The 27,239-nt window shown below is 41.9% G+C and overlaps 1 protein-coding gene across 1 annotated transcript in view; it reads right to left on the minus strand.

Moving 5' to 3' along the window:
* Positions 1–27,239, minus strand: part of SLC38A1 (solute carrier family 38 member 1) — a 158,265-nt gene that overhangs the window by 23,442 nt on the left and 107,584 nt on the right. The window contains exons 8-13 of the mRNA XM_082254379.1: positions 24,027–24,109; positions 20,055–20,113; positions 19,841–19,963; positions 8,620–8,699; positions 2,369–2,469; positions 712–830 (exon numbers count right to left, since the gene is read on the minus strand). Coding sequence (XP_082110505.1) covers positions 712–830; positions 2,369–2,469; positions 8,620–8,699; positions 19,841–19,963; positions 20,055–20,113; positions 24,027–24,109 — 565 coding nt within the window. The remainder of the gene's footprint in view (positions 1–711; positions 831–2,368; positions 2,470–8,619; positions 8,700–19,840; positions 19,964–20,054; positions 20,114–24,026; positions 24,110–27,239) is intronic.

Genomic DNA, 27,239 nt, shown 5'->3' on the forward strand with positions numbered 1-27,239 from the left:
GTTTGGGCCTGCTTTTCTTCAACAGGGACAGGCAAGATGGTTAAAATTGATGGGAAGATGGATGGAGCCAAATACAGGACCATTCTGGAAGAAAACCTGATGGAGCCTGCAAAAGACCTGAGACTGGGACGGAGATTTGTCTTCCAACAAGACAATGATCCAAAACATAAGCAATATCTACAATGGAATGGTTCACAAAAAAACCTATCCAAGTGTTAGAACGGCCAAGTCAAAGTCCAGACCTGAATGCAATCGAGAATCTGTGGAAAGAACTGAAAACTGCTGTTCACAAACGCTCTCCGTCCAACCTCACTGAGCTTGAGCTGTTTTGCAAGGTGGAATGGGCAAAAATTTCAGTCTCTCGATGTGCAAAACTTATAGAGACATACCCCAAGCGACTTACAGCTGTAATCGCAGCAAAAGGTGGCGCTACAAAGTATTAACTTAAGGGGGCTGAATAATTTTGCACGTCCAATTTCAGTTTATTTGTTAAAAAAGTTTGAAATATCCAATAAATTTCGTTCCACTTCATGATTGTGTCCCACTTGTGGTTGATTCTTCACAAAAGTTTTAATACAGTTTTATATCTTTATGTTTGAAGCCTGAAATGTGGCAAAAGGTCGCAAAGTTCAAGGGGGCCGAATACGTTCGTAAGGCACTATAAGTGTCATATCTCATGCAAATTAACTGGGAGAATTTATTTATACTTACAGTGAAAAATAATACCGGGACAGTGAGTATAACTGCAGTTATAACAGCCAAACGTATGGTTAGGATGAGAGCATCTTTTTGATTGGTGTATGTGCTGAGAAGCTCAGAACGCACTTTATCTAGAGAAAACAAATAAAAATGTTAGTGATAACAAACAAAACGCAAAATGTAGCATACAAATTATTATTATTATTTCAGGTACTTATATAGCGCTGTCAATTTACGCAGCGCTTTACATATACATTACACATTCGCATCAGTCCCTGCCCTCAAGGAGCATACAATCTAAGGTCCCTAACTCACATTCATACATACATAGTAGTGCCAATTTTATACAGGATCCAATTAACCTACCAGCATGTCTTTGGAGTGTGGGAGGAAACCCACGCAGGCACAGGGAGAACATGCAAACTCCAGGCAGGTAGTGTCGTGGTTGGGATTCAAACCAGCGACCCTCTTGCTGCTAGGTGAAAGTGCTAACCACTATACCACTGTGCTGCCCGAATGAAATATCATGGGTATTTTTATGTAATCTCTAATGGAGAGCATTTTTTTTTTCAAATGTTGCATAGGACTACATTTTTAGCCTGTGCATTTTTTGCTGAATGTAATATTTCACCTAATTTCCTACAGCTGTTTAGAAAAATCCAGGTATTTCTGTATGTTTATTTCCAAAACGTGCAGCTATTTTACAGCAGTTTTCGGGTCCTTTCGATTTTTTTGCATACTCAAATGTCAAAAAAAAAAAAAAGCATGATCAGGTACTGTTCCCTAATTCCTGAACGGTATTATACCCCAATTCTCACAGGAAAACATACCTAAAAATTGGTTTAATGAATAAAATTTAATGGCTGAAGTTAAAGAGCTTCAATGTCTTCCCCAAATACCAGATCTCAACTTTACTGAACCATTTTGTGCTGTGCAATGCAGGGTGTGAAGTAGATTTTTAATTCCTCCATTCCTCAAGAACTGTCTGCGAAGGTTTTCTTTCTGAAAAGCGATGCAAAATCCCGCTACACACTGGTGTTTGTATCACAGCATTCCAGCAAACATCAAAGCAAAAAGAGTTCCTACTCCTTATTTATTAGGTCCTTGACATGATTAGGTTATTAGATGTCCAACCACTGTCACCATTGTTGCTGATATGCTATTTTTTATGGGGGTCTTAATTTTAGGCCTGGACAAGCAATGATTATGATGCCTTTTATTTCAATTTCGGACTCAATATTCAATGTTTATATGCAGTCAGCAAAACTAAACAGGCCCTGTGCCAGGGTACTCTAGACCAAGGATCTCCAGACTACAACCATCCAGGTGTTAGGGAACTACATGTCCCATGAGGCATGGTAAAACGCTGACATTACAGACACGAATAGGCATGATGGGAATTGTAGTTCCTGAACAACTGGATACCACAGATTGAAGACTCCTGCTCTAGACCAGCCATTCTCAACCAGGATTCTTCCAGGAATAGCAGTTCTATGAGCTGTGGCTAGCTAACACTTTTAAATGAACTATGTATGGTCATGTGCCCTTTTCTTGATTTTAGATTATCTTTAAAGTAAAGTAACTTGACTTTGTAACTTTAGGACATTTGCTATGTTTTCTAAATTGCATTTGTTATTTTACTTGTCCTACGTTTCTCTACAATACTTACCATAAAATGTCAGATATCCAAAAACAGCAGTCAGAAGATACATGACAAACATTGCAAAGAATGATAAATGAGACACAAGCTGCATTTTCTTCTGTGAACGGCTAGAAAACAAAATTAAATACATTTCTGTAAATTATTACACCTTAGTATATTGTGTTGCTATTTGCAAGTAAAATAGCTTAAAATCTATATGACCAGTTTCTACAAATTGCTTTTATGTTCACCTAGACAGAAAAACAGGAAAAACTGTAAATTGATATTGTGATTTTTTTTTTTTTTTACTTAGCCAAAAGAAGCTATGCTTGCTTCAAACACCCAATTATGTGCAAGGGAATTAAAAAATTGGATTTTCTGTACATGAGATGTCAAAAATTATATTGATACACAGGGCTAAGTGAAAAATGTGCTTCTTAACTAATGACCCCCCTAATGTATACGTTTTCTTTTCTTCATATATCTTTTTTCTCAGCCCTTGACTTTAGTAAACAGTTAGAATTAAAGATTTGAAATTACACAAATGGGATTTTTTAAGGTGCCGGAAAAGTCAATGTACTACAATTTCGTTTATAAAATCACATAAACCTTGAGCGCATTTCCCTCCTCGCATACAAATGCACTTAGATGTCTGATTTGTTAATTGTAAGTATCATTACCCTGAGTTTGCAGTCTGCCTATACAGTATATATATATATTTTTTTCTGCTTCTATATTTATGACAATATGTACTTGTGGATATTACTCTGCATATATTTGTTGTAGATATCTCCTTCGAGTGGACATCCTTACCCTCCGAAGAATACTTTTTGTTGAAACTCGTTGGGGTCTATGTGTCCACCTATTTCAGCATCATCCAATATATATTAGGGTCCATCTTTAATGCATTGTTATATTGGCACTTCATGTGATTTTACATTTTAATTGGTTGCTAATCTGCGTTTCCTCACTTTTGGTGTTTTACCAATTGTCTGAATAAACTTCATATTTTTTAATTTCTTTTCCATTTCCTTCTAATTTTTCCTATTACCCTCTGGGTATTGTATAGTCCCAATTCCCTCTTGTATCCCTCCGTGGGTTTTTCTATCATGACCGCATGAAATTCGTGATGTTGGTTTTAGATTGATTGGTTTTTCCTTTGGAATATTTACAATAACATTTATGTGACTCTATGAAATAAATTGTAGTTCATTTACTTGTCTGGCACCTTTAAAATCTATTTGGGTATTTTCAAATATTTATATGTTTTTGGGAAGTGGTGCTTTATTCCCAGATCTCTGGCTGATTATCAAATAGTTCGAATTAAAGCTGAATTCCAGAAATTCAGCCCCTTTGTGAAAAATGAAGGCAGACTATGAGTTAAGTCTAGTGAGGTGCATGACACCTCCTGGGCTTAAATGAAACAAAAAAGTCCCTAGTTAATCCCCACACACACTAGTCAGTTGCTAGCACAGCTCGCATGTTGTATATCATAAGGAAATTATTCCGGACAGCTGCACTTCCAAAAATCCTTTTATTGAAGCTTCATATGGCAAGTGGTTGACAGATGGAGCAGGGGACATTACTCGGTAATGACTAAGTGCTAACATTTGCGCAAAACGCGTCTACCTCTTTGTCCCCTGCTCCATCTGTCAACTAGTTCTCATATGAAGTTTCAATAAAAGGATTTTTGGAAGTGCAGCCGTCTGGAATTAATTCCTTATGACCTCCTGGGCTTAGCTCTTTTTTATTTATATTTGACAGCTTTATAGTACTCCCAGAAGACAGCTATCGGTGTAGTTCCGGGAGAGTGAAGCCAATCCAATCCAATTTTCATTTTGAACAGGAGAGTCGCTGCAGTTGCTGGTATGCCTGCACCTCCCCTCCTTCTGTCCAATAAAAATAGCCTTGGTATTATGTGAACACATTCACAAAGTACCAAGGCTTCTGTGAAGGGGCAGCAGAGGGGAGGGGCGGGTATAGCTTCAATGTCTGTTTCTCCCCTTTCAAATTCCAATTCAAAGTGTTTCTGACAGAGAAAAAAACCTGTCAAATATAAAAAATAGAGATAAGCCCAGGAGATGTCATGCAGCTCCTTGGACTTAACTCATAGTGTGCCTTTACTTTTTACAAAGTGGTAAAATTCCTGGAAATCAGCTTTATTCTTTCACTGATCTAGCTAGTAACCTGACAATAATTTGGCTGATATGGATGACTCACTTTCCATATTATAACACTCTTTGCATGATTTACTGAAAAGATTGAATGACCCTTGCCCCTGCTATAGGAGAACACATCTGTAAATCTGCTTGTCTTCAACATGGTTGTGATATTTTAGTACAGCTAAAACAGCCGTTCCTCACTTATGGACATACTAGGTGTATGCACAGTGAAATAATCAGTCTTTTGTCTTTAAAACATTAAGACTGTCTCCTATAGAACTAAACATTGAATGCATAAGGCTTTTAACAATACAAGAACATCTCCTTGACCAAATTCACAACTGGGAACAGTCCCACAAGCCAAACAGCTTTTGCAATAGTCAGTGACTCAGAATTAAATCAACATAACAGCCAAGCAAATAGCCTTTTTAGAAGGCGGTCAGGGGTGGAAGTCCCCATATTACATAGATAGTTATATAACTAGTCAGGTTGAAAAAGATGTGTGTCTATTAATTTCAACCAAAGGGCAAATAAAAAGTGAAGTGTAAACCTGCAGTTGATGCAAATATCTTCTGTGAGAGATTTAAGCCTAGTAGAATATTGTACAAAAAATACTGCTTTCGAATCGATCGTACGATAATTTGATCGTTAGTACACAGCTTTCGTCCGCAATTATCAGAAGGGACAAGCGCGAAAATTTATCTTGTACAATATCAGATCATACTAATTCCGTTTAATCAATACAGTTTTTGTCTGAAAATACAAAACAAATACATTACATCAGTTCTGAATTTTCATTCTGTTGTATGAGAATTTTCGTACTTTAGCCTATTTGTTTTTACATGGAGACTAGCATGCAAAAAAAAAAAAAAAAAGGACGATCATTCATCTGATAATCTCATGGTGTGTAGGCTTTAGTTTAGTATGGATAGATTTTGGGCCAGTAATGACAAAAGTATCTGATAAGTAGGTTAGTCTACAAATGTTCTCTGTGATATCATTTTTTTAATTGCTCAAACAAAAGACATACCTTAAAGCAGAACTTTGGACAAAAACTTCTTTACTTACTTTTAATCTTGTTTTCATACCTTCCTAAAATATGTAGTCCATTTTTTAGTTGGCTCTGTAGTTTCTGAGATATAGCAGATGCATTTTTTAAATTACAGGGTTACTTCCCTCTCTCCTGTATTGTAAGACCGGTGGCCTCTTTGCCTTGTATTTCACCGACCACTGGTCTTGTCACAACCCCATTGTAGTTCTTTCTACAGCAAGCAGGAAGTTATACAATCCCTGCTCGCTGTATTGGGCAGACCAGTGAGGCTATCTGACCGCCCACGGAGGCAGTGTCTTCAGAATGCTTACAGGCTAGGAGCCCCTCCTCCCATCCAATAGTAGCAGAACGGTCTGGGGCAGATGCCGGTTTATTTACCAGCTACCCATCCCTGGCTGCAACCAAATAGAAAAAAAAGTGCCTGGGCATGCAACCCTGTGGGTAAGCTAATAAAAGTTACACTCACAAAAGTAACAGGCACATCATCCACTGCCTATGTATATCACCGCCGCTGATATGTATATATCGCCACTGAGCTCCGCTGCATGCCGCCGTAGAGATGACACTTCAGGCTCCAGTTGCAGCTCCTCTAGCCGAGCACATGCTCTCCTAGCACACACTCATCCAGGGCCGGGACAAGGGGTAGGCAGGGGGGATGGTTGCCCTGGGCGCAATGGTTTATTGGGGGGGGGCACCTTGACCCTAACTCTAAAGGAAGGGGGCGCAGTTTGGCATCCTTGCCCTGGGCGCTGGATGCCACTGCACTCATCCCAGGCTGACAGGTATCCAGGCCCACAGCGTGGGTGGAGGGGCACTCTCAACCCTCAGTAGAGCCAGCTCCATGCACAGCACTACATGGGAGGAGAGGAAAGTGGCAGGTAGTCTCTGCTAGGAGAGCATGTGCTCGGCTAAAGGAGCTGCAACTGTAGCCTTAAGTGTCATCTCTATGGTGGCATACAGAGGAGCTCAGCGGCGGCGATATACACAGGTCAGTGGCAGTGATATACACAGGCAGTGGCTGTGATATATACAGGCAGTGATGGTGATATACACAGGCAGTGGATGATGTGCCTGTTACAAGTGGACTTTTGTGAGCGTAACTTTTAATTGTTTTACCACAGGGTCGCATACCCAGGTACTTTTTTTCCGATTTGGTTGCAACCAGGGATGAGTCATGAGCCACCGGTGTTCTAAAACCTGAACACTTGGAGGGGGAAAACAAGTTTTAGTTATCTAATTCTAGCCCTTTATGTCTTTGAGGCTTGTGAATGTGGGGGCGTAAACTGCTGTAAAAGGGGGCGAGTACACTTACTTACTCACTTACTTATCCAACCGCACCTTTAGCGTTGCATACAATTCTACTTCCTCCGCTCCTCTTCCCTTCTCTTTTGGGGTCCCCCAAGGCTCTGTTCTTGGACCCCTCCTATTTTAAATCTACACCTCCTTTCTGGGTCAGTTGATAGCCTCCCATGGCTTCCAATACCATCTCTACGCTGACGATACCCAAATCTATCTATCCACCCCTCAGCTCTCTCCCTCAGTCTCCTCACGTATCACTAATTTACTATCAGATATATCGGTCTGGATGTCTCACCACTTCCTACAACTCAATCCATCCAAAACCGAGCTTATAATTTTTCCTCCACCACGTGCCCCTTCCCCTGATTTCTCTGTCAATATCGATGGCATTACTATCAGCCCATCCCCGCATGCCAAGGTCTTAGGTGTTGTCCTGGACTCTGAACTCTCCTTCAAACCCCACATCCAATCGCTGTCCAAATCTTGTCGCCTCATTCTCCACAACATCTCCAAAATACGCCCCTTTCTAACCAATGACACAACAAAACTCCTAGTTCACTCCCTGGTCATCTCGCGCCTCAACTACTGCAATTCCCTTCTCGTTGGCATACCTCTAAACAGGCTATCCCCCCTTCAATCCATCATGAATGCTGCCGCCAGACTCATCCACCTTACCAATCGCTCAGTGTCTGCTGCTCCTCTCTGTCAAGCCCTCCACTGGCTTCCGCTCACCCAACAAATTAAATTCAAAATACTTACAACATCTTACAAAGCAATCCACAGCTTAGCCCCAAGCTACATCACTAGCCTTGTCTCAAAATACCAACCTAATCGCTCTCTTCGTTCCTCTCAAAACCTCCTGCTCTCTAGTCCCCTCGTCACCTCCTCCCATGCTCGCCTCCAGGACTTTTCCAGAGCCTCTCCAATCCTATGGAACTCCTTACTCTTATCTGTGTGATTATCTCCCACTCTATTAGCTTTTAGGCGATCTCTCAAAACCGTCCTTTTCAAAAAAGCCTATCCTACCAACCCCTAACAAATGTACCTCCATTTTCTCCATCAACCCATCCCCCACGGTTATTGCCTTTTGTTTCACTTGACCCTCCCTTCTAGATTGTAAGCTCTAATGAGCAGGGCCCTCTAGTTCCTCCTGTTTTGAACTGTATTGTAACTGTATTGTCCTCCCTCACATTGTATAGCGCTGTGAACACTGTTGGCGCTATATAAGTCCTGTATAATAATAATAATACACAGGCAAAATTTGCCCACCCACATTCACTACAATTCCCTTTGTTTGATGGGAATTGTAGTCTCTAATGAGTTTAGAGTGAGAGTGGAAGATGTGACGTCTCCCTGCTCCTCCTTGGCAGAATAGATGCTGCATTTTTTGGAATTACAGAGAGGACTTCCTAAAAATTAAATTAGACTTTTCTCTTAAATGGTAAAGAATTTCACAAATGTATTAACTGTTTAGCGTTTTGTATAGGGGGGGGGGGGGGGTGTACTAATGGGGGAATTTTTTGATGATCCCAGAGTTCTTCTTTAAGTATTTATATTATGTTGGGAACATGATTTGTATATTAGCAGTTAGTGTTGGTATTAACACATATTTAAGTATAATCCTTTGAAATGTAACAACACATCCAAACGGTTTGTCTCTCCAATTACTAGATTTCCTGGTTGCTATTATTTTATGCATTTTTATTACCCCTGCTGTGAACGATGCTGACATGATTCAAATAAATAAAGGTAAGTTTTACTCTTACTCTCTTAGCTCACTGTATATGGGAAGGACAGACGGGTGACACACAAATGCAAATGCTAGTGTCGGCAGTGCATACGCAGTCTGTGGATGGAAAAAAAAGACACATGTGATTAGATTACATTGAAATCTAATAATAGCCATCACTGCAAACGGCAAACACATTTGCAGAAAAAGGCATGTCTAATAATCTGACACAAATGAATATTTTACAATGCAGAATTCATTGTAATGGATGGAAATGAAGGAAGCCAGTGAAAAATTAAAGGGAATGGACTGAAGTCATATGTTTAGACGTTTTAAGGATTATAAATATTAGCAGGATTGCTAAGGTGAAATCATTAAAGTAACAATTTGCATTTCCCTTGGGTGATTATAGTCAGAAACGCCAAGTTCAAGTTCTAGGAATATTGATTCACACTTTATTGGCAGTTTACTAAAACCACACATCACTCAATATTTGCTAGTTATGTCACCTACTGTGACCAACTACCAACTACTGAGCTGTGTAGTATTTAACCACTTCAGCCCTGGAAGGTTTTGCCCCCTTAATGACCAGGCCATTTTTCGCGATTCGGCAGCGCATTAATTTAATGTGCAATTGCGCATTCTTGCGACGCTGTACCCTACTAAAATTGATGTCCTTTTTTTCCCACAAATAGAGCTTTCTTTTGGTGGTATTTGATCACCTGTGCGATTTTCATTTATTGTGCTATAAACAAAAAAAACGACAATTCTGGAAAAAAAAAAAAAAACAATATTTTTCACTTTCTGCTATATAACATTCCTAAAAAAAAAACAATTTAAAATCAAATTTTTTTGTCCTTTTAGGCCATTTTGTATTCTGCTACATATTTTTGTTAAAAAATATTCCAATAAGCGTATTTTGATTGGTTTGCGCAAAAGTTATCGTGTCTACAAACTATGGGAAAAATTTGTCATGTTTATTTATTTATTTTTTTTCTAGTAATGGCGGCGATCTGCAATTTTCAGCGGGACTGCGACATTGCGTCAGACGGACCAAACACCTAACTTACATTTTTGACACTTTTGGGGGGACCAATGACATTACTACAGTAATCAGTGCAAAAAAATTTGCACTGTTACTGTAATAATGACACTGGCAGGGAAGGGGTTAACTCAAGGGCGATCAAAGGGCTAAGTGTGAGCCTGGGGTGTGTTTACTAACTGTGAGAGGGATGGGCTTGTGGAATCAACAAAGAGATCTGTGATCCTAAATAGGAAGATCACAGGCGCTCTGTGTTCATTCCAGAGAGAATAATGGTCTGTCATGTTTACAACAGCAGACCGTCAGTCTCTCTCCATGGGGAGCGATTACGCTGCCTAACGGGAGCGCGAGCGCTCCTCCGGCGGCCCGCACACGCCCCCAGGAGCGTACCCGCGAACCGCCGTACCAGTACATCTGCGGCGTGCAGTTAGCCAGCAAGTAGTTAAGTTATTAACCCCTTCATGCCTAAGTGTAAAACAAATCTTAATGCCTAAGCCCGATTTTGCAACTTTGACATGTGTTATCAAAACCGTACATATCATCACAACTACTTTGTGCATCCAGATAGGTTACAACTTGTTTTTTTCAGGACAAATTGGGCTGTAGTTTGATGGTAAATGGTAATGGACATCTCCTTTTTTTTTTTTTTATTATCCAAGAAAAACTGGTATAAAACAGTAAAATAAAAGAAATCACTTTTTTAAATTTAGCTGTATATTTCTTGCTACTCTTCTTCCAAAATAGGTGTCCCTTTAAATCCTATGTTGTGATCTAAATTTTGAACAAAGAACAATGTGAAAAATTAAAGGAAGTATTATAGACCTTGAATTCTCAAGGTCTATAATACTTGCTACTCATTTTACACATTGTTCTTTCTTAATAATTCAGATCACAACATAGGAATTAAAGGGACAGCACTCTATTTTTTTGAAAGATTTGCTAAGTTGCCCTGTATGGGCAGTATATAGTTTGCAGCATTCCCATTAGGTCTTATTCGATTATACCTTAAATATGGGTGTACTTCAAGAATTTATTTGTTTTTTATTTCTTGCTACTACCATAACCTACCACCAAAGAACAACCCAAAACAAATTCTCCTGCTCCTGACGATCATATGTGTATGTTAGTTTGTACCAATAGTACATCCCAAAAATAATAGTGCACATTTTGCTTTTTTTTTTTTTTTATAACCTGTCTAAAACTGACACTGACACTAACTGACACTAACTGACACTGATACTAATTTGAAAAAAATTAAATAAAATCCTGTCCAAAAAAATACTGACACTGACATTGACCTTTGACCTTGAAACAAACACTAACCCTGGCATTGACCTAAATCTAACCTTGATCTAGGAATTTTTTTTTTTTTTTTTTAATTACATTTTTTTAAATATTATTTTTTTTTCCACTCACATTTTTTTTCTATCCCTGCAAGGACATTCACAGAGACAGAAGACACGGGGGCAGGCTTCACAGTGACTGATTACCGTGATAGCCAATCAGAGTCTATCGCAGCAATCAGGTGACCCAGAATCGGATGTTCCAGGTCCTGATCGTTAGAACAGGGCCCTGGGCTCTCGGTGAGACCCCAATCACACTCCCGCACCCTGCACATAGGGAGGTATGAAAATATGCGGACCCACAGCAAAAAGCCCAGTGCAGTAGGGCTGCATATTTGTGTGGCGTTGGTGCCACAGGGTTAAACAAACATTTAATATGTTGTAGCTTAACAATTCTTAGATGTGGTGGCTGCATTAGTTTTCTTTTTATATTCTGTTTTCTATTTTTCTTTCACCTGGTGATCTAGCCAGTATGCCTGTTGGTTTTCTATTTCCTTTCACTACTTAAGGACCGCCCCGCGCAGATATACTGTGGCAGGGCGGCCCTCCTATGCGAATCGACGTACCTGTATGTCGGCGCATGCTCTGGGTCTGGGTTGTGCATGCGCGCTGCAGCGACCCGCTCTTGCTGTGATTGGACACAGCAAAAGCCATTAGTGGTCCGGCAGACGCAATGTCCGCCGGGACCCGCCAATCGTTCAGAGGAGAGACAGAATGGTGGTCTGCCTATTTAAACAAGGCAGACCATCCTTCTGTCAGTAAGGAAGATGGAGATCTTGTGTTTCTGCTAAGCAGAAACACGGATCTCTGTCTTTCTCCAGTCAGGCCACCCCCCACACAGTTAGAAAGCACTCCCTAGGAGCATACTTAAACTTTTCATCGCCCCTGATAACCCCTTCCCTGCTAGTGTCATTAGCACAGTGACAGTGCATTTTCTTTAGCACTGATCACTGTATTGTGCCATTGGTCCCCAAAAAGTGTCACTTTTTGGGTCAGGTTTGTCCGCCGCAATGTCGCAGTCCCAATAAAAATCACTGCTTGCCGCCATTACTAGTAAAATAAATTAAAATTCCGTAAATCTATCCCATAGTTTATAGATGCTATAAATTTTGTGCAAACCAATCAATATACACTTATTGGAATTTTCTTTTACCAAAAATATGTAGCAGAATATATATTGGCCTAAATTGATGAATAAATTCGATTTTTCAATTTTTTTTTTTATTGGATATGTATTATAGCATAAAGTAAAAAATGTTGTTTTCTTTTCGAAACTGTCAGTCTTTTTTTGTTTATAGCACAAAAAATAAAAACCGCAGACATGATCTAATACCACCAAAAGATAGCTCTATTTGTGGGGAAAAGGCATATATTTTATTTGGGTATAATATCACACGTCCGCATTATTCTTTAAAGTAACGCAGTGCCGTATCGCAAAAAAATGGCCTGGTCATTAGGGAGTAAAAGCTTACGGGGCTGAAGTGGTTAACAGGCCAATCTGTCCAGAGCTGTCCAGAAAAAGTAACAATCATAGGTTTTAGAAAAAAAACATTTAACACTGACATGGTTGCTTACAAGGGTCAGATTTTATTCATTGATGTAAAACCTTTATATCAAAAGGAAAAAAAAAGTTGCTGTTTAAATAGTAACTGTTTAAATGATGTTAGCTGGAATTCAGCTTCAATTTGTTAGTTAAGTCCATCTAAAGGCTCTTTTACACAGTGCCTTGCTGCTCCATTAGTGGATCCCCTGCTGAATTTGTGCTAAATGGGACGGATGTCCATTTTTTTACACCCATCCTGCTCAGTTTGTGTCCACAATTACACAGTGGACAGGGGAGGATCTATGATGGCTCTATGGGCGGTCGGATGTAAACAGACTTGTGTGCCTCTGATCTATCCTATTTAGATAAAAAAAAGGACATAGTTCTTTTTCACTTTTTTTCCAGACCTGGATGGACTCAGAGGCAGGTGGTTATAATAAAGTCCATTTAGTCCTGCCCATAGGCCCATATGAAGCTTCCGATCAGGTCCGCATGAAAAAACAAACCTGATTGGAAAGCCCATGTAAAAGGGCCCTAAATCTGCTTGTGCATCTAACACTACCCTCTTCCCATACTGACCTGTTATATTGTTTTTGGCACCACTCAAAGAGAGAGTAGAGGTGAAAGTATATACCTGTGTCCTAGAACATAGGGTTCAGGCTTATACTGATACCAATCCAGGGCTAGTAAGTGTAAAGAGGGACAGGTGATAAGATAACCATAAGAAGTGGCCTCAGCCTACATGTCTTCAGCACACTACACACTGATGCATTTCTCACCGCCCACCGGGGAATTCCAGTCTAGATCTAACTTAAGCCTGGTACACACAATGAGTTTTGGGTTTCTGGGTTGAACGGAAAAAAACTGTCAGTTCTGGTTGGAGAGTCAACACACTGGGATGCAGGTAAAATAAAGCAGTTTATTGAAGCAAACAACAATAAACGCACAGTAAGAGTGGGAAAAGCGAGAGCAGGAACAAGCCAGGGTCAAGTCCAGAAGCGGGTAGTCATCCAAGCCAGGGTTGAGTCCAGAAGTAGGTAGTTTGTCGATGCTGGGTCATCTGCTGAAGCCGGGTCATCTGCGAAGCTGGGTCAAGAGCCAGGAAAGTCGTCAGCCAAGTCAGGTCATACATGGAGGAACACGGAGAACAGAAGACTGCTACCAGAGATGCAACTTGGAGCACATACACAAGGGCAAGGACTGCAACCCATCAGGTGATAGATATAGTCTGGTGTGCAGCATCATCATTGTCCACAGTCGTCCAGAAGCGGTAGTCATCCAATCCGGGGTTGAGTCCAGAAGTGGGTAGTCTGCCGATGCAGGGTCAAGAGCCAGGAGAGTCATCAGCCAAGCCAGGTCATACACAGGGGAACACGGAGAACAGAAGACTGCTAGCAGAGATGCACCTTGAAGCACAAACGCAAGGACGAGGACTGTAACACACTGTGCGACACCGAGGCAGCAGGCAAGTGATGATGCAATCAGAGTTTATAAGAGGCAGCAGTCTGCACATGTCCAAGATGGCTGCCAACAGAAGGGCAAGGTAAGACCTTGATAGTACCCTCCCCTCATCGGCCCCTCCTCCACGGAGAAAAAAACGGTTTCTGAGGAAAGCGAGCACGGAAAGCGAGGAGAAGGGCAGGAGCATGAACATCAGTTGAGGGAACCCAGGAGTTCTCCTCAGGACCATGACTCTTCCAGTGCACCAGATTTTAAACCTGACCTCAGAACAGATGAGAATCCAAGATGCTACATAGTTAGTGAGGTTGAAAAAAGACATCAGTCCATCCAGTTCAACCTATGATGTGTGTGTGTTTGCTTTTAACTGTACATTGTGTACCCCTGTATGTTGTGGTCTCCAAGGTGCCCATCTAATAGTTTTTTGAAACTATCAATGCTCCCAGCTGATACGACTGCTTGTGGAAGAGAATTCCACATCCTTACCGCTCTTACAGTGAAGAACCCCTTACGCATTTTAAGGTTAAACCGCCTTTCCTCTAGTTTTAGTGAATGGCCACGTGTCTTATTGTATCTCCTCTCTCTGAATAGTTTGTTCCTTATGCTCGGGTCGCCAGTACAGTATTTGTACATTGATATCATATCCCCCCTCAATCGTCTCTTCTCCAGAGAGAATAAGTTCAGTGCTTGTAGTCTTTCCTCATAGCTGATGTCCTCCATTCCCCTAATTATTTTTGTTGCCCTTCTCTGGACTCTTTCCAATTCCAGCACATCCTTCCTGAGGACCGGTGCCCAGAACTGGACAGCATACTCCAAATGTGGCCGGACCAGAGTCTTGTAGAGTGGGAGAATAATCTCTTTATTTCTGGAGTGAATCCCCTTTTTTATACATCCCAGTATTCTGTTGGCTTTGCTTGCAGCGGCTTGGCATTGCATGCCACTGCCAAGCCTGTTGTCTACCAGTACCCCCAGGTCCCTTTCCATCCTAGACTCACCCAGAGGTTCCCCCCCTAGTGAGTAGCTTGCTTTCTGGTTTCTGGCCCCCAAGTGCATTACTTTACATTTTTCAACATTAAACCTCATCTGCCATGTAGTTGCCCACCCCGTTATTTTGTTCAGGTCCGCTTGTAAGGTTTCCACATCCTGCATAGAAGATATTGGCATGCTTAGTTTAGTATCATCCGCAAATACTGAGATTGTACTAGATGTCCCCTCCTCTAGATCATTTATGAATAAATTAAACAGGATTGGTCCCAGGACAGAACCCTGGGGGACCCCACTTTCCACACCCGCCCAATCCGAGTACTCCCCATTAATCACCACCCTCTGGACTCTCCCCTGGAGCCAGTTCTCTATCCAGGTACTCACCCTATGGTCCATACCTACCTTCCTTAGTTTGTACAGTAAGCGTTTGTGGGGAACGGTGTCAAAGGCCTTTGCAAAGTCCAGATACACCACATCCACCGGCTTACCTTTATCTAGGTGGCAGCTCACTTCATCGTAGAAGGTTAATAGATTGGTTTGGCAAGAACGATTTTTCATGAATCCATGCTGATTACTACTAATAATACCATTTTCATTACTAAAGTCTTGTATGTGGTCCCTTAACATCCCCTCCAAAATCTTGCAGACTACAGATGTTAGGCTGACCGGCCTATAGTTACCCGGGATACATCTCTGCCCCTTTTTAAATACTGGTACCACGTTGGCTTTTTTCCAATCAGCTGGCACCATACCCGTCTGTAAACTATCCTTAAAGATCAAGAATAATGGTCTGGCAATCACCTGGCTGAGCTCTTTCAGAACCCTCGGGTGCAAGCCATCCGGTCCCGGTGATTTATTTATGTTAAGTTTCTCTAGTTTAGTTTTAAGTCTATCTTCTGTTAGCCATGGCGGTATTTCCTGAGGTGTGTTGTTTAGTTCGGCCTTACAAGCTAGGTTTGTGTAGCCCCCCGATTCTTTTGTGAAGACTGAAGAGAAGAAATTATTTAACACTTTCGCCTTTTCTCTGTCCTCAGTGGCCATATTTCCTTTGTCATCTTTTATGTGTTCTGGCCTCGCTTTCTTACTGTTTATATACTTAAAAAACTTCTTGGGGTTCTTTTTACTCTCCTCCGCTATATGTCTCTCGTGTTCTATTTTAGCCGCCCTGATTTCATCTTTACATTTCTTATTACACTCTTTGTAATGCTTAAATGCTGCCAATGACCCCTCAGTCTTGTATTTTTTGAAGGCCTTTTCTTTAGCACTAATATACATTTTTATGTTGGAGTTTAGCCACCCAGGGTTTAATTTTGCTCTTTTAAATTTATTTCCCTTTGGAATGCACTGGTCAATCCCTTTGTTAAGTATGCTCTTGAAGCACTCCCATTTTTCCTCTGTGTTCTTTGTTCACAGGGTTCTATCCCAATTGATATTTTCTAGCAGTGAGCGCAGTTTTGGGAAATTGGCTCTTTTGAAATTCAGCGTCTTAATATTACCCTTGTGCTTCCTATTACTGTAATTAATACTGAAACTTATTGACCTATGGTCACTGTTTCCTAAGTTCTCCTGTATTTCTATATCCGTGAGCAGGTCTGCATTGTTAGTAATCAGTAGGTCAAGTACCGCATTGTTTCTTGTCGGTGCATTCACCATCTGACCCATGAATTTGTCCTGCAAAACATTTAGGAACTGCCGAGCCTTGGCTGAGTGTGCGGTTCCTTCTGCCCAGTCTATATCAGGATAATTAAAGTCCCCCATTATAATGACATTTCGCATCCTTGCTGCCAATCCTATCTGTAAAATGAGGTCCACCTCCCCCTCCTCCCTCTGGTGGGCGGGCCTATAGCATACGCCCAATATTACCTTCCCCACCGTGCCTTCCCTTTGAAGCTCTACCCATAGGGATTCTGCCTCGTCCTTAGCTCTATTATTAATATCATCCCTCATATTTACCTGTATACTGTTCTTAATATACAAACATACCCCTCCCCCTTTTTTACCTTCTCTATCTCTGCGATAAAGGGAATACCCCTGAATGGTCGCCATCCAGTCATGAGAGCTGTCAAACCAAGTCTCAGTTATCCCCACAAAATCTAAGTCCTCCTCAAACATCAGCAGCTCCAGCTCTCCCATCTTGTTGGCCAGGCTTCTGGCATTGGTATACAAACCTCGTAATTTTGACCGGTTACAAATATACTCATTTGATGTTTTTAGGCTGCTCTTGTGGTTTTTCCCCATACCCACCCTGGGTATAGGAGCTCCAAACACCCTACCGCTAATGCCCCCATTTCTGCCCTCTGAATCTTGCTTTCCACTGGCTAATTCTACATCTGTACCCTCCCCCCCATTCCCTAGTTTAAAAGCCCCTCTAACTTTGTGGCCATCCTCTCACCCAGTACGGCTGCACCCACCCCATTTAGGTGCAATCCGTCCCTACCAAAGAGCCGGTGGCCGACTGAGAAGTCGGCCCAGTTCTCCAGGAACCCGAAACCCTCCTTACTACACCAGCTCCTCAGCCACTCATTAACTTCCCTAATCTCCCGCTGCCTCTCTGGTGTGGCTCGAGGTACAGGTAGTATTTCGGAAAATACTACCTTGGAGGTCCTTCTCCTCTCCATCTTCCTCTGCCTATGTCATTGGTACCCACGTGTACCATGACAGCTGGGTCTTCCCCAGCCCCACCCAATAATCTGTCCACCCGATCCGCAATGTGCCGATTACACACACATTACATTATTACTACTAACCTCATAGGCTATTAACCTCATTAACCTCAGGGCCAGGAGGTGAAGAAGTATAGCGATTGCAAACCAGTGGCTTCAAAAGTGACACGTGAAACCATTGGAGGTACATGCCAGGGTGGAGTCCAAGGGCATAGGCCACCAGGTTCATCTTACGAAGGATGCGAAAAGGCTCAACAAAATGGGGTGCCAGTTTTGGAGTGGGCACCCTGAGGTTGAGATTATGGGTCGTCGACCACACCCTCTCCCCGACCTGGTACGAAGGAGCAGATAAATGTCTCCGGTCTGCCTGGAGCTTCTGACGCTGTGCAGAGACCCATAAAGACTCTTGAATCTGCACCCAAGAGGAACGGAGGGCATGAAGATGATCCTCCACAGCTGGGACGTCCTGTGGCGAGACCAGTTCAGGCAAAACAGCAGGTTAGAACTCATAATTGGCCATGAATGGAGACATTCTCGGAAGATGAGTTGATGGCAGAATTTCTCACAAACTCTGTCCAGGGTAGCAGATCAACCCAATTGTCCTGATGGTCAGAGATATAGCAGCAGAGAATTTGCTCCAGAGCTTGGTTGGAAAGCTCAGCGGCACCACTGGACTGTGGATGGTAGGCCGAGGAGAAGGAGAGTCAAATACCCAACTGGGAGCAAAAGGCGTGCCTGAACCTGGAGACAAACTAGCTCACACGGTCCGAGACAATCTACTTAGGCAACCGGTGTAACAGAAGACCTCCCTGGTAATCGCCGGGGCAAGCTCCTGAGCGGTAGGCAGTCGCTTAAATGGAACACAGTGGCACATTTTGGAGAACCAGTCGACAACCATGAGGATAACCGTGTAACCTTGAAATGCGGGAAGTTCCACAATAAAATCCATGGCCAGGTAAGACAAAGGATGCTCCCCATTGGGAATGGGATGCAGTAGGCCCAAGGGAAGGTGCCGAGGAGATTTGTTCTGGGCACAGACTGAACAAGCAGCTACATACACAGCAACATCAGTGTGGAGAGATGGCCACCAGAACTAATGGGAAATAGCCCAATACATCTGGTTCTTACCAAGATGACTGGAAGTCTTGGAATTGTGGTTTGTGTGTGACAGTCTGATATGCAACCTTTCAGGTACAAAACATTTGCCAGCAGGTCTCTCAGTGGGAGCATCAGGTTGGGCAGCCAAGATCTGTTCCCCCAAGAGGAGAGGTTAAGTTGGTGCAGATGGCTGCCAGGATATGATCTGAAGTTATGACGGGTGTCGGCAAGGAGTCCTCCCTGGACAATTCAGAATACTGGCGAGACAAGGCATCAGCCTTGACATTCTTGGAGCCAGGCAAATAGGAGACCACATAGTTAAAACGAGACAAGAATAAGGCCCATCTAACCTGACGGGGTGTGAGCCAGTGTATCCACTCTTTGAGAGCCAGGATAATGGCCAAGAGCTCTCTGTGTCCAATCTCATAATTGCATTCAGCTGGAGACAGCTTCTTGGAGTAGAACCCACAAGGAAGTAAGGGTCCATCAGGTGTTCAACGCTGAGACAGGAGGGCGCCTGCTCCCGTCTCAGAGGCATCCACCTCTAGGACAAAGGGCAAACCAGGATCGGGATGAGACAGAATGGGAGCCGAAGCGAAAGCAGACTTGAGGGGCTCGAAAGCTTGGATGGCAGCAGCGTCCAATTGTGGGAATCACTGCCCTTCTTGGTCAGATCTGAGATAGGATTGGCCAAAGAGGAAAAGTTCCTGATAAATCTCCGATAGTAGTTGTCATGGAGTATAAAAAAGTCACATTAAGTGGCATCAAAGTCGGACTGAAGTTGCAGGGCAAAGTCGCGTAGGAAGTCGCGTGATTTTCATGTGAACCTGGGCTAAATCAGATTTAGAAGATCTAATTTTCACTTTTAAGCATATTGTGAACTAACAAATATATTTGTCACATCTTCCTTACTGTCTGACAGTAAAAAAAATCTGTTATTAGAATGTTAGATCTTGGCTATTTCTTCAGGAACTTCACCTAATTATTTCCCTTTTGATTGTTGACTCAGGAGTTATCGGGTAAATGGTGATTTTGCTAATCGTGAGTTTGTTTGAATTAGATCAATTAAAATAAATCAAATATAATGAGGAAATATAATAGGTGATATTAAAATACTAAAATGTTACCTTGGAATTGAATGTCCAATACTTTGGTTTACACATGTCCTCACTTGTTGTGTTGTGTATACTACTTGAGGTTCCATTCAAATAAACTTCAGGGCATGGAATTTTGAATTTGTTGTATACAACCTATAAAACAACAACATAATAGCCAAAATAAGAATAAGAATAAATGGCAACCATAATGTACTACATATTAGAAAATATTTCTATGACTTACCACAACAAGGAAAAAAAACATACACGTCAAAGAGAAACCACTGGTATAGCCTAGATAACCTGTAAAGGTCACAGAAAATAAAAGAATGTTTAAAGCCCTTTAATCACCAGTAAAATAACTGAACAGTATTCATTGTAGTACATTTTAGTACATTGCAGTCAATGTCTATGTTTAGTGCAACTGTATTAACATTTGTCACCAGTAGGTGGTGCCTCATATAAACACTTTGAGCATGATTTTCTAAGGTCATAGCTAAGCCATCAGATACCAGCAGGGATTCCATAGATTTACAAAAACTGATACCCACTCACAAATAATCATCCATTAATTTAAAGTCAAGTACACATGTCCATTGTTGTGTCTTTTTCACGATAAAAAGTAACAGGCATATTCATGACCAGTCCACATTTTGCAGTTTTGAGATTTTCAGTTTATGTTTTAGAGAATTTAAAATTTGTAGGAAGATCATTTTATGAATTACACTGCATATAGGTTTTTCTTTATTCAACTTGGTGGACAAATAAGTAAAGAAAAATCACTTAGCCTGTTTACAGATCATTTTACATTTTTTAGTAATATTGTAAATATTTTCACTTAAATAGTTCCCAGATTATAAAGACCCCCAACGAAATGCATGTTTTAATACATACTGTTGGGCTGATTTATTAAAGGAGTTGGGAATCTCCACTCAAAAAGACTTAAGCCTCGTACACACGCACCGATTGTTGGCCGACCGATCGGCCGTTTTTTGTCCAGTGTTGTTGTGTTGGTTGAAATGTGCTCTAGACTGCACACAAATTTTCTCGGCCAACAACAACCAACTGCAGAAGTGACGTCATGTTCTGGTTTACTTTCAGTGTGTTTTTTCTTCTCTGAGCATGCCCAGTCTTGCTCATCTGATTTTTGTCTGCCGAAATCTGTACTAACTGAGTAACAATCGGCCGTTCTGTTGACGGCCAACAAAAATTTTATAGCATGCACACTGAAAAGTCGCAGTCGGTTGTCGGAAGCATCGTACATTAACAAGCCGACAATCGGGCGATCAGACGTTGGCCGAAAATTCACGGCCAACAATCGGTGCGTGTGTACGAGGCTTATTTCTGCATATTTAAGTATTATTAAGGTATTAGGTATTTAATGTAAACAAGAATTTTGCTTTTCATGTGTCAAATTATATTTATAGAAGGAGCACTGTTTACCTGCTCAGTACTGTGGTACATACATTTTTAGATCCAGGCTTTGCTGTAGAGCACGAGTCCATTTCAGTCCCCTCTGCCTGTAATCTTTTCATCTGAGAATCCCAGTTTGTAGTGCAGGAGAACAATTCCCAAGCACACATACTGCAGGCTTCTTACCTCCATTAGATTGTAAGCTCTTCTGAGAAGGGCCCTCTTAATCCTCTGTATTGTAACTGTATTATCTCCCTTTTATATTGTAAAGCGCTATGTAAACTGCTGGCGCTATATAGATTCTGAATAATAATAATAATATCTTAAACTGACATACACTGACGAAATTCATCCAGTTCAGCAAGGACCACCTGAATTTCCATCAGTGTTTGACCTCCCCTGATGACATCGACTTCTGTCAAAGGGACATGCAGAAAAACCTTTGTTCAACAGCTGCAGCCCCTGATCAGTGTATTCTGACAGGGGCAGGTCCTACTGTCAGAATACAATGTCCTATCAGAGGGGAATTGATTTGATTCACCTTATTTTGTGAGGATAGAGCAATCTGCTAGATCCACTAGCTGAGAATAGATAAATGAATAAATAACTGTGTATGACCATCTTTGCTTATACAGAAAGCCTGGTGTAAAATAAATGTCCCTGATAAGATGTTCCACTTAGCACCAATTACATTACTTTCTTTCAACATATGAAGATGATTGGTGATAAAAAAAAAAAATAGAGGGATAGAGATAGTTACACAGCAACCCCAAAATGTCAGCACCGTAAAGATTTTTCATTGGTCACTGATCTGTCAGCCTTTGGCAGGGACATCAGGTTACAATTTAAAGAAGTGGGGGGAAAAAAACACACACACACACACGGTGTGATGCTGCAGCTCTAAGCCCAAGAATGGAACAATCAAATGACTGCTGATTGCTTGGTTCCCAGGTCCGCTCTGAGAACAGAGAGACTTTTATTCACCGCTTTCTGCTCTGCCCCTCCAACGCAGGAGAGGAGGGTGGAAGAGACTGGCTCAGGCTCTCAGCAACATACTTAGAGGCTGAGCCAGCTGCCGGTCAGGCATCTGGGTGGATCTTGTTGGGATACAAACATAGACTGGAGCAGCTTGGGGACGCTAAAGCCAGCTGTCAGCTGGTTTTGAGTCACAGGTGTGCACAAGTAAGTGCACTCCTGAGATCCACAAGAGAAGTATGGCCAAAATGTCTAGGTTTTAATGCAATTCAGAGCTCTGCTGCTCTACTTGCTACCATAAGGACAACAATTTCAACAGACAGGAAGTAAAGAAAAATCTGCAACAAGGACACATACCTTATAGTGATTCTAGCCATCCTCTACTCTAGGAAAAATACTTTTTTTCATCACAATTGTTTGTTCCATATTTTCCCTTACTTCCTGTTTGGCAAATCTGTTGTCACTGTTTCAGGAAGGGAATATATATATATATATATATATATATATATATATATATATATATATATTTATATTTATATATATATAATGTAGCACCCTACAAGGTAGGTGCTAGGTAAAGTATAGTAGCCCTTGTCTGCTTATCAGCAGGGCCATGATTTTCAGCTAGGTTGTCATGGTTCCCATGTGTGGCTGTTGAGACTGGGGAGTCTCCCAACTGTGCTCAATGAGGGCTCTCATTGGGCAGTGGAGGAAACCCAGCCAATGGCCCACCCAGGTTTGTATCTACCCCAGAAAGGCAGATTCTGTCACACAGCATTCTGGGAGTGGGTATAAGTTTGAGGGGAGCACATGACGCAGTGTCTTTGGCGGGAAGCAGAGTCCCAGGAGGGAGGGTATGGCTGTCTCTCCTCCTGAGAGGAAGGATCGGATATCCCAGGCGGCTTGCCTGAGGAGATACAGGGCTAATCTGAGCTGCAGAGAGTATCCAGTGTTTAGAGGACCAGCGGAGCTGAGAGGGGACGAGTTTCAGGAAAGCATTCCCAGTTGTGAGTACTGCAAACTGCCCCTGGGGGTCTGCCTAGAGAGTGGGGACCACTCCGGAGAAGGTCAGAGGGATCCAGGAGCTAGCTAGCCGGTGCAGGAGCAAAGTAAAGGGGGTGCCAGTGTTGACCCTGAAGAGCAAAGGGGGTGCCAGCGGTTGGGTCCTGAAGTGCAGAGTGTACAGTGCAGAGTGTACAGTGCAGTCTGTATAGTGCACAGATGCATATATGTATTATAGAGCTGGAGTGTTACCATGTTTATAGTGTTAAGAGTTTCAGCAGCATTACAAGAGGCTACCTCAGTCAGGAAGGACTGGAGGAAGCAGTCAAGGACTTTTGAGCTAACCAGAGTGTCAGAAGTCAGTCTTCAGTACAGTACAGCAAGTCAGTGATTTCAAGTGCCAGCAAGCATTCGTTGCCATTCAGCCGGCCTCATCTCAGCGCTGAAAGGCATTTTTTCTCAAGTGTCCCAATTTGTACGTAGTTGAGCAAGAGGAGTATCCCACTTATTCCCTTCTCCCATCCCTATATAAAATAAACAAAACAAACCAAAGATGCCGGACTGTTCTTTGACTCAGATCTCACACTTGGGAAATCAGCTTAAATGTGCTGTTGGTGTTACCGGTGACCATGGCAGACCCACATCAGGCCCAATGCCTGGAAATATTGCTACATATATATATACACACACATTTTTAATGTATCTATTTATTGTAAGCAATATCAAAAGGGTGGGGGGGGGGGGTGAATATGATATGTAAACCACAACTAGAAGAAATATAAAAACATGATTCTTTACTGACGGCTATGATGATATTGTACTTTACCTAAATTCTTTAGAAGACACAATGGAAGAATGATTATTATAGTGACGAGGACTAGAAGAAAACAACCATCCAAATACCATGGCCTGTAAAACAATAAAAAAATAATGAATAACAACAAAACAGCTAGAAATTTGGTCAAGGCACTTGAATGTAATGCTTCATACTAAAATAACTTGTTTTACAGCAAAATTCTGAAAGGTCTGTTGTTACTAAAGGTCTCTGTTACTAAACCCTGGACCCTGCATTCACAATATCTGGTCTCCCACAGTACACAGAACATGGAAATGCAATTATTTTAAGAAACAGACACTGCTAAATTCCTTTTCTCATCAGCAGTATATAGCTTGTGACTTCTATCAGTGTTCAGCCGTGCACTGGTTTAAAGCTTGTAGGAGGAGTTTTCTGACTGACCTATGAGACTGCATGACCCCTGACCCTCTGTCTGGACAGTGCTGATTGGCCCTGTGCTGATGCATCCTCCCAAGAAAAAAAAAAAAAAACCTCTCTAGCAATACACACCAAATTGAGCATGTGCAGCCTGACTCTATAGGCTCTGTGCTTTCAGGAAATTTTTAGGAGTCAGTGGAGGAAGGGAAGGAACACAGAAGAAAGGATCAAACGGCATTTTTACACAATGCAGAGGATTAAACTCTTAGGTTCCACAGTAGGTATATCAAGCCTGCTTTACTGCATATACAGATTGATTTTACTGTTGTGGGTTTAGTAACACTTTAATGGCATTCCAAATGCATTGCAATTTTGTTGCAGCTGTTGCGCAACAAAAATGTGTGTTAATCGCGGCAAAACACATGTGAAAAAAATGCAAAAAACTCATCCAAAAAGGTACAGAAGCTTCTTTTGCGTGACAAATATGCACGACACATGCGCAACACCCGGTAGTGTGTGTAAATCGACCCCACAACTATTGCAAGCAGGAACACGTGCTCCAGCTATGTGAAGTGTGAAAGGGGCATTAGATAAGTGAAGCTGGTTTTCACGATGCTCCAGGTATGAATGAGCAGTTTACCCTTTAAATGCGGCACAGACTTTTTAATTTTCCAGAGCTCAGCCTTAAGGTGAAAAGCTAAGCCTTTAGCACTACTTTAAAATTACACCTATAGTACAGTGAGTGGGAATTGGCACCCTAGGACAAGAAGTATGTTATTGGCGGGAGCACCAGTTAACCACTTGCCGACCGCCGCAAGTACATATACTGCGGCGGTCAGCCCCTCACAGGCAAAGTGACGTATCGGTACGTCACTAGCCTGTGAGGCTCTGGGGAGCAAGCGCGCGCTGCCGGATGCGCGCTCCCGCTCGGTCACGGACCCCCCGCGCGTGTGTCACTCGTGATCGTCCGTTAGAGCGGGAGAAAGGCAGGCGGCTAGTGTAAACAAAGCTGCCTGTCATTCTCCCCTGTGTAAGAATAGTGATCATACGGTTCTACTATGTAGGACCGTTGATCACTGTTCCTACACCTCAAGCCACAGCCAATCACAGTTAGAAACACGCCCCTAGGGACACACTTAACCCCACCCTCTCCAAAAAAGTTAACCCCTTCACTGCCAGTGTAATTTTACAGTAACAGTGCATATGTATAGCACTGATTACTGTACTGTAGTAATGCCACTGGTAACCCCAAAAGTGTCAAAAATGTCAGTTAGGGGTCCGATCTGTCCGCCGCAATGTTGCAGTACCACAAAAAAATCGCAGATTGCCGCCATTACGCGTTAAAAAAAACAACAAAAATGACAAAAATCTTTCCCTTAGTTAGTAAACGCAATAACTTTTGCACAAACCAATCAAAATACGCTTTTTGCGATTTTTTTTTTTACCAAACATATGTAGCATAAAACAAATTGGTCTAAAATGTTAAAAAATTTTGATTTTTACATTTTTTTGGGGGAATTTCATATAAAAAAATGTGAAAAATATTGTTATTTTTGCAAAATTTACGCTATTTTTTTGTTTATAGCGCATGATCAAAAAATCGCACAGGTGATCAAATACCACCAAAAGAAAGCTCTGTTTGTGGGAAAAAAAGGACGTCAAATTAGTTTAGGTACAGCGTCGCACGACCGCGCAATTGTCCGTTAAAGTCACGCAGTGCCGAATCGCAAAATAGGCCCTGGTCAGGAAGGGGGTAAAATATTCCGGGGCTTAAGTGGTTAATAATATAGAAATAATATAGAAATAAAAGTATGAAAAATAAAAATTTCACAGCTAACATATACAGACGGTCCCCGGGTTACAAACATCCGACTAAGGCTCCATGTACACGGGACGTTGTTAAAAGTCCCTTTGAATGCTGGAATTTTTAGGACGTTTGAAACGTCCGTTCAGTCGCGTTTGTACCCGCGTTTAGCGTGCGTTCAGCGGCGTTTGCGTTTAGAAGCGTTCCTAGAGGTGAAAAAAAATTATTCCCCTTTAAAATGGAAAAACGCGAACGCTAAACGCGGGTCATCGCGTTCGGACGCGTTCAGATGCGTTCAGACGCGTTTGGACGCGTTTGTGCGTTTGAAACGCCGGGAAACACACGTTCGAACGCAAATAATTGCATTCTAAAAACAGTCCCTGAACACAACTGCCTGCAAATGACTGTAAACGACCTGGTGTACATGGACAGATAAGATAAAATGTAGATGGGTTCAGGGGCTTCTGAAAAAAACGCCCAACTGCTCCTAAACGGCCATTTCCATCGTCCCGTGTACATGGAGCCTTAGTTCTCATGGGAAACGACTCCTACTTACAAATGGAGGGAGACAATAGGAAGTGAGGAGAAATCTACCCCTAGGAAGGGAAAATTCACTCCTGTAAGAGATATCATGGGAAAAGGTGTCTCCACTGAAGCTTTATCACTAATCCTTGTTTCCACAACTACACAAAATTTTCAAAATCCAATTGTCACAGGGACAGAAAGTGAGGTAAAATCTTCTGAACAGGTGTACAGACAGTAAAACAAATGATACAGGGGTGTTAACCCTTCCCTGTGCTATCCAAAAAACGTAAAAATTATTATTTTGGCTGGAGCTAAACTTAAAAAATGTACCTGTTCTGACAGTCCCTATCTTGTTTGTAACCTGGGGACTGCCTGTATACATAGCTCCCAACTGTCCCTGATTTCGAGGGACTGTCCCTGATTTGGAACAAAGTCCCCCTGTCCCTCTTTCATCCTCATTTGTCCCTCATTTTAGTCTAATCTATATAGTTGTATAT

Source organism: Pelophylax lessonae (genome assembly GCF_965119305.1).
Source record: "Pelophylax lessonae genome assembly, chromosome: 4".
NCBI classification, from domain to species: domain Eukaryota; kingdom Metazoa; phylum Chordata; class Amphibia; order Anura; family Ranidae; genus Pelophylax; species Pelophylax lessonae.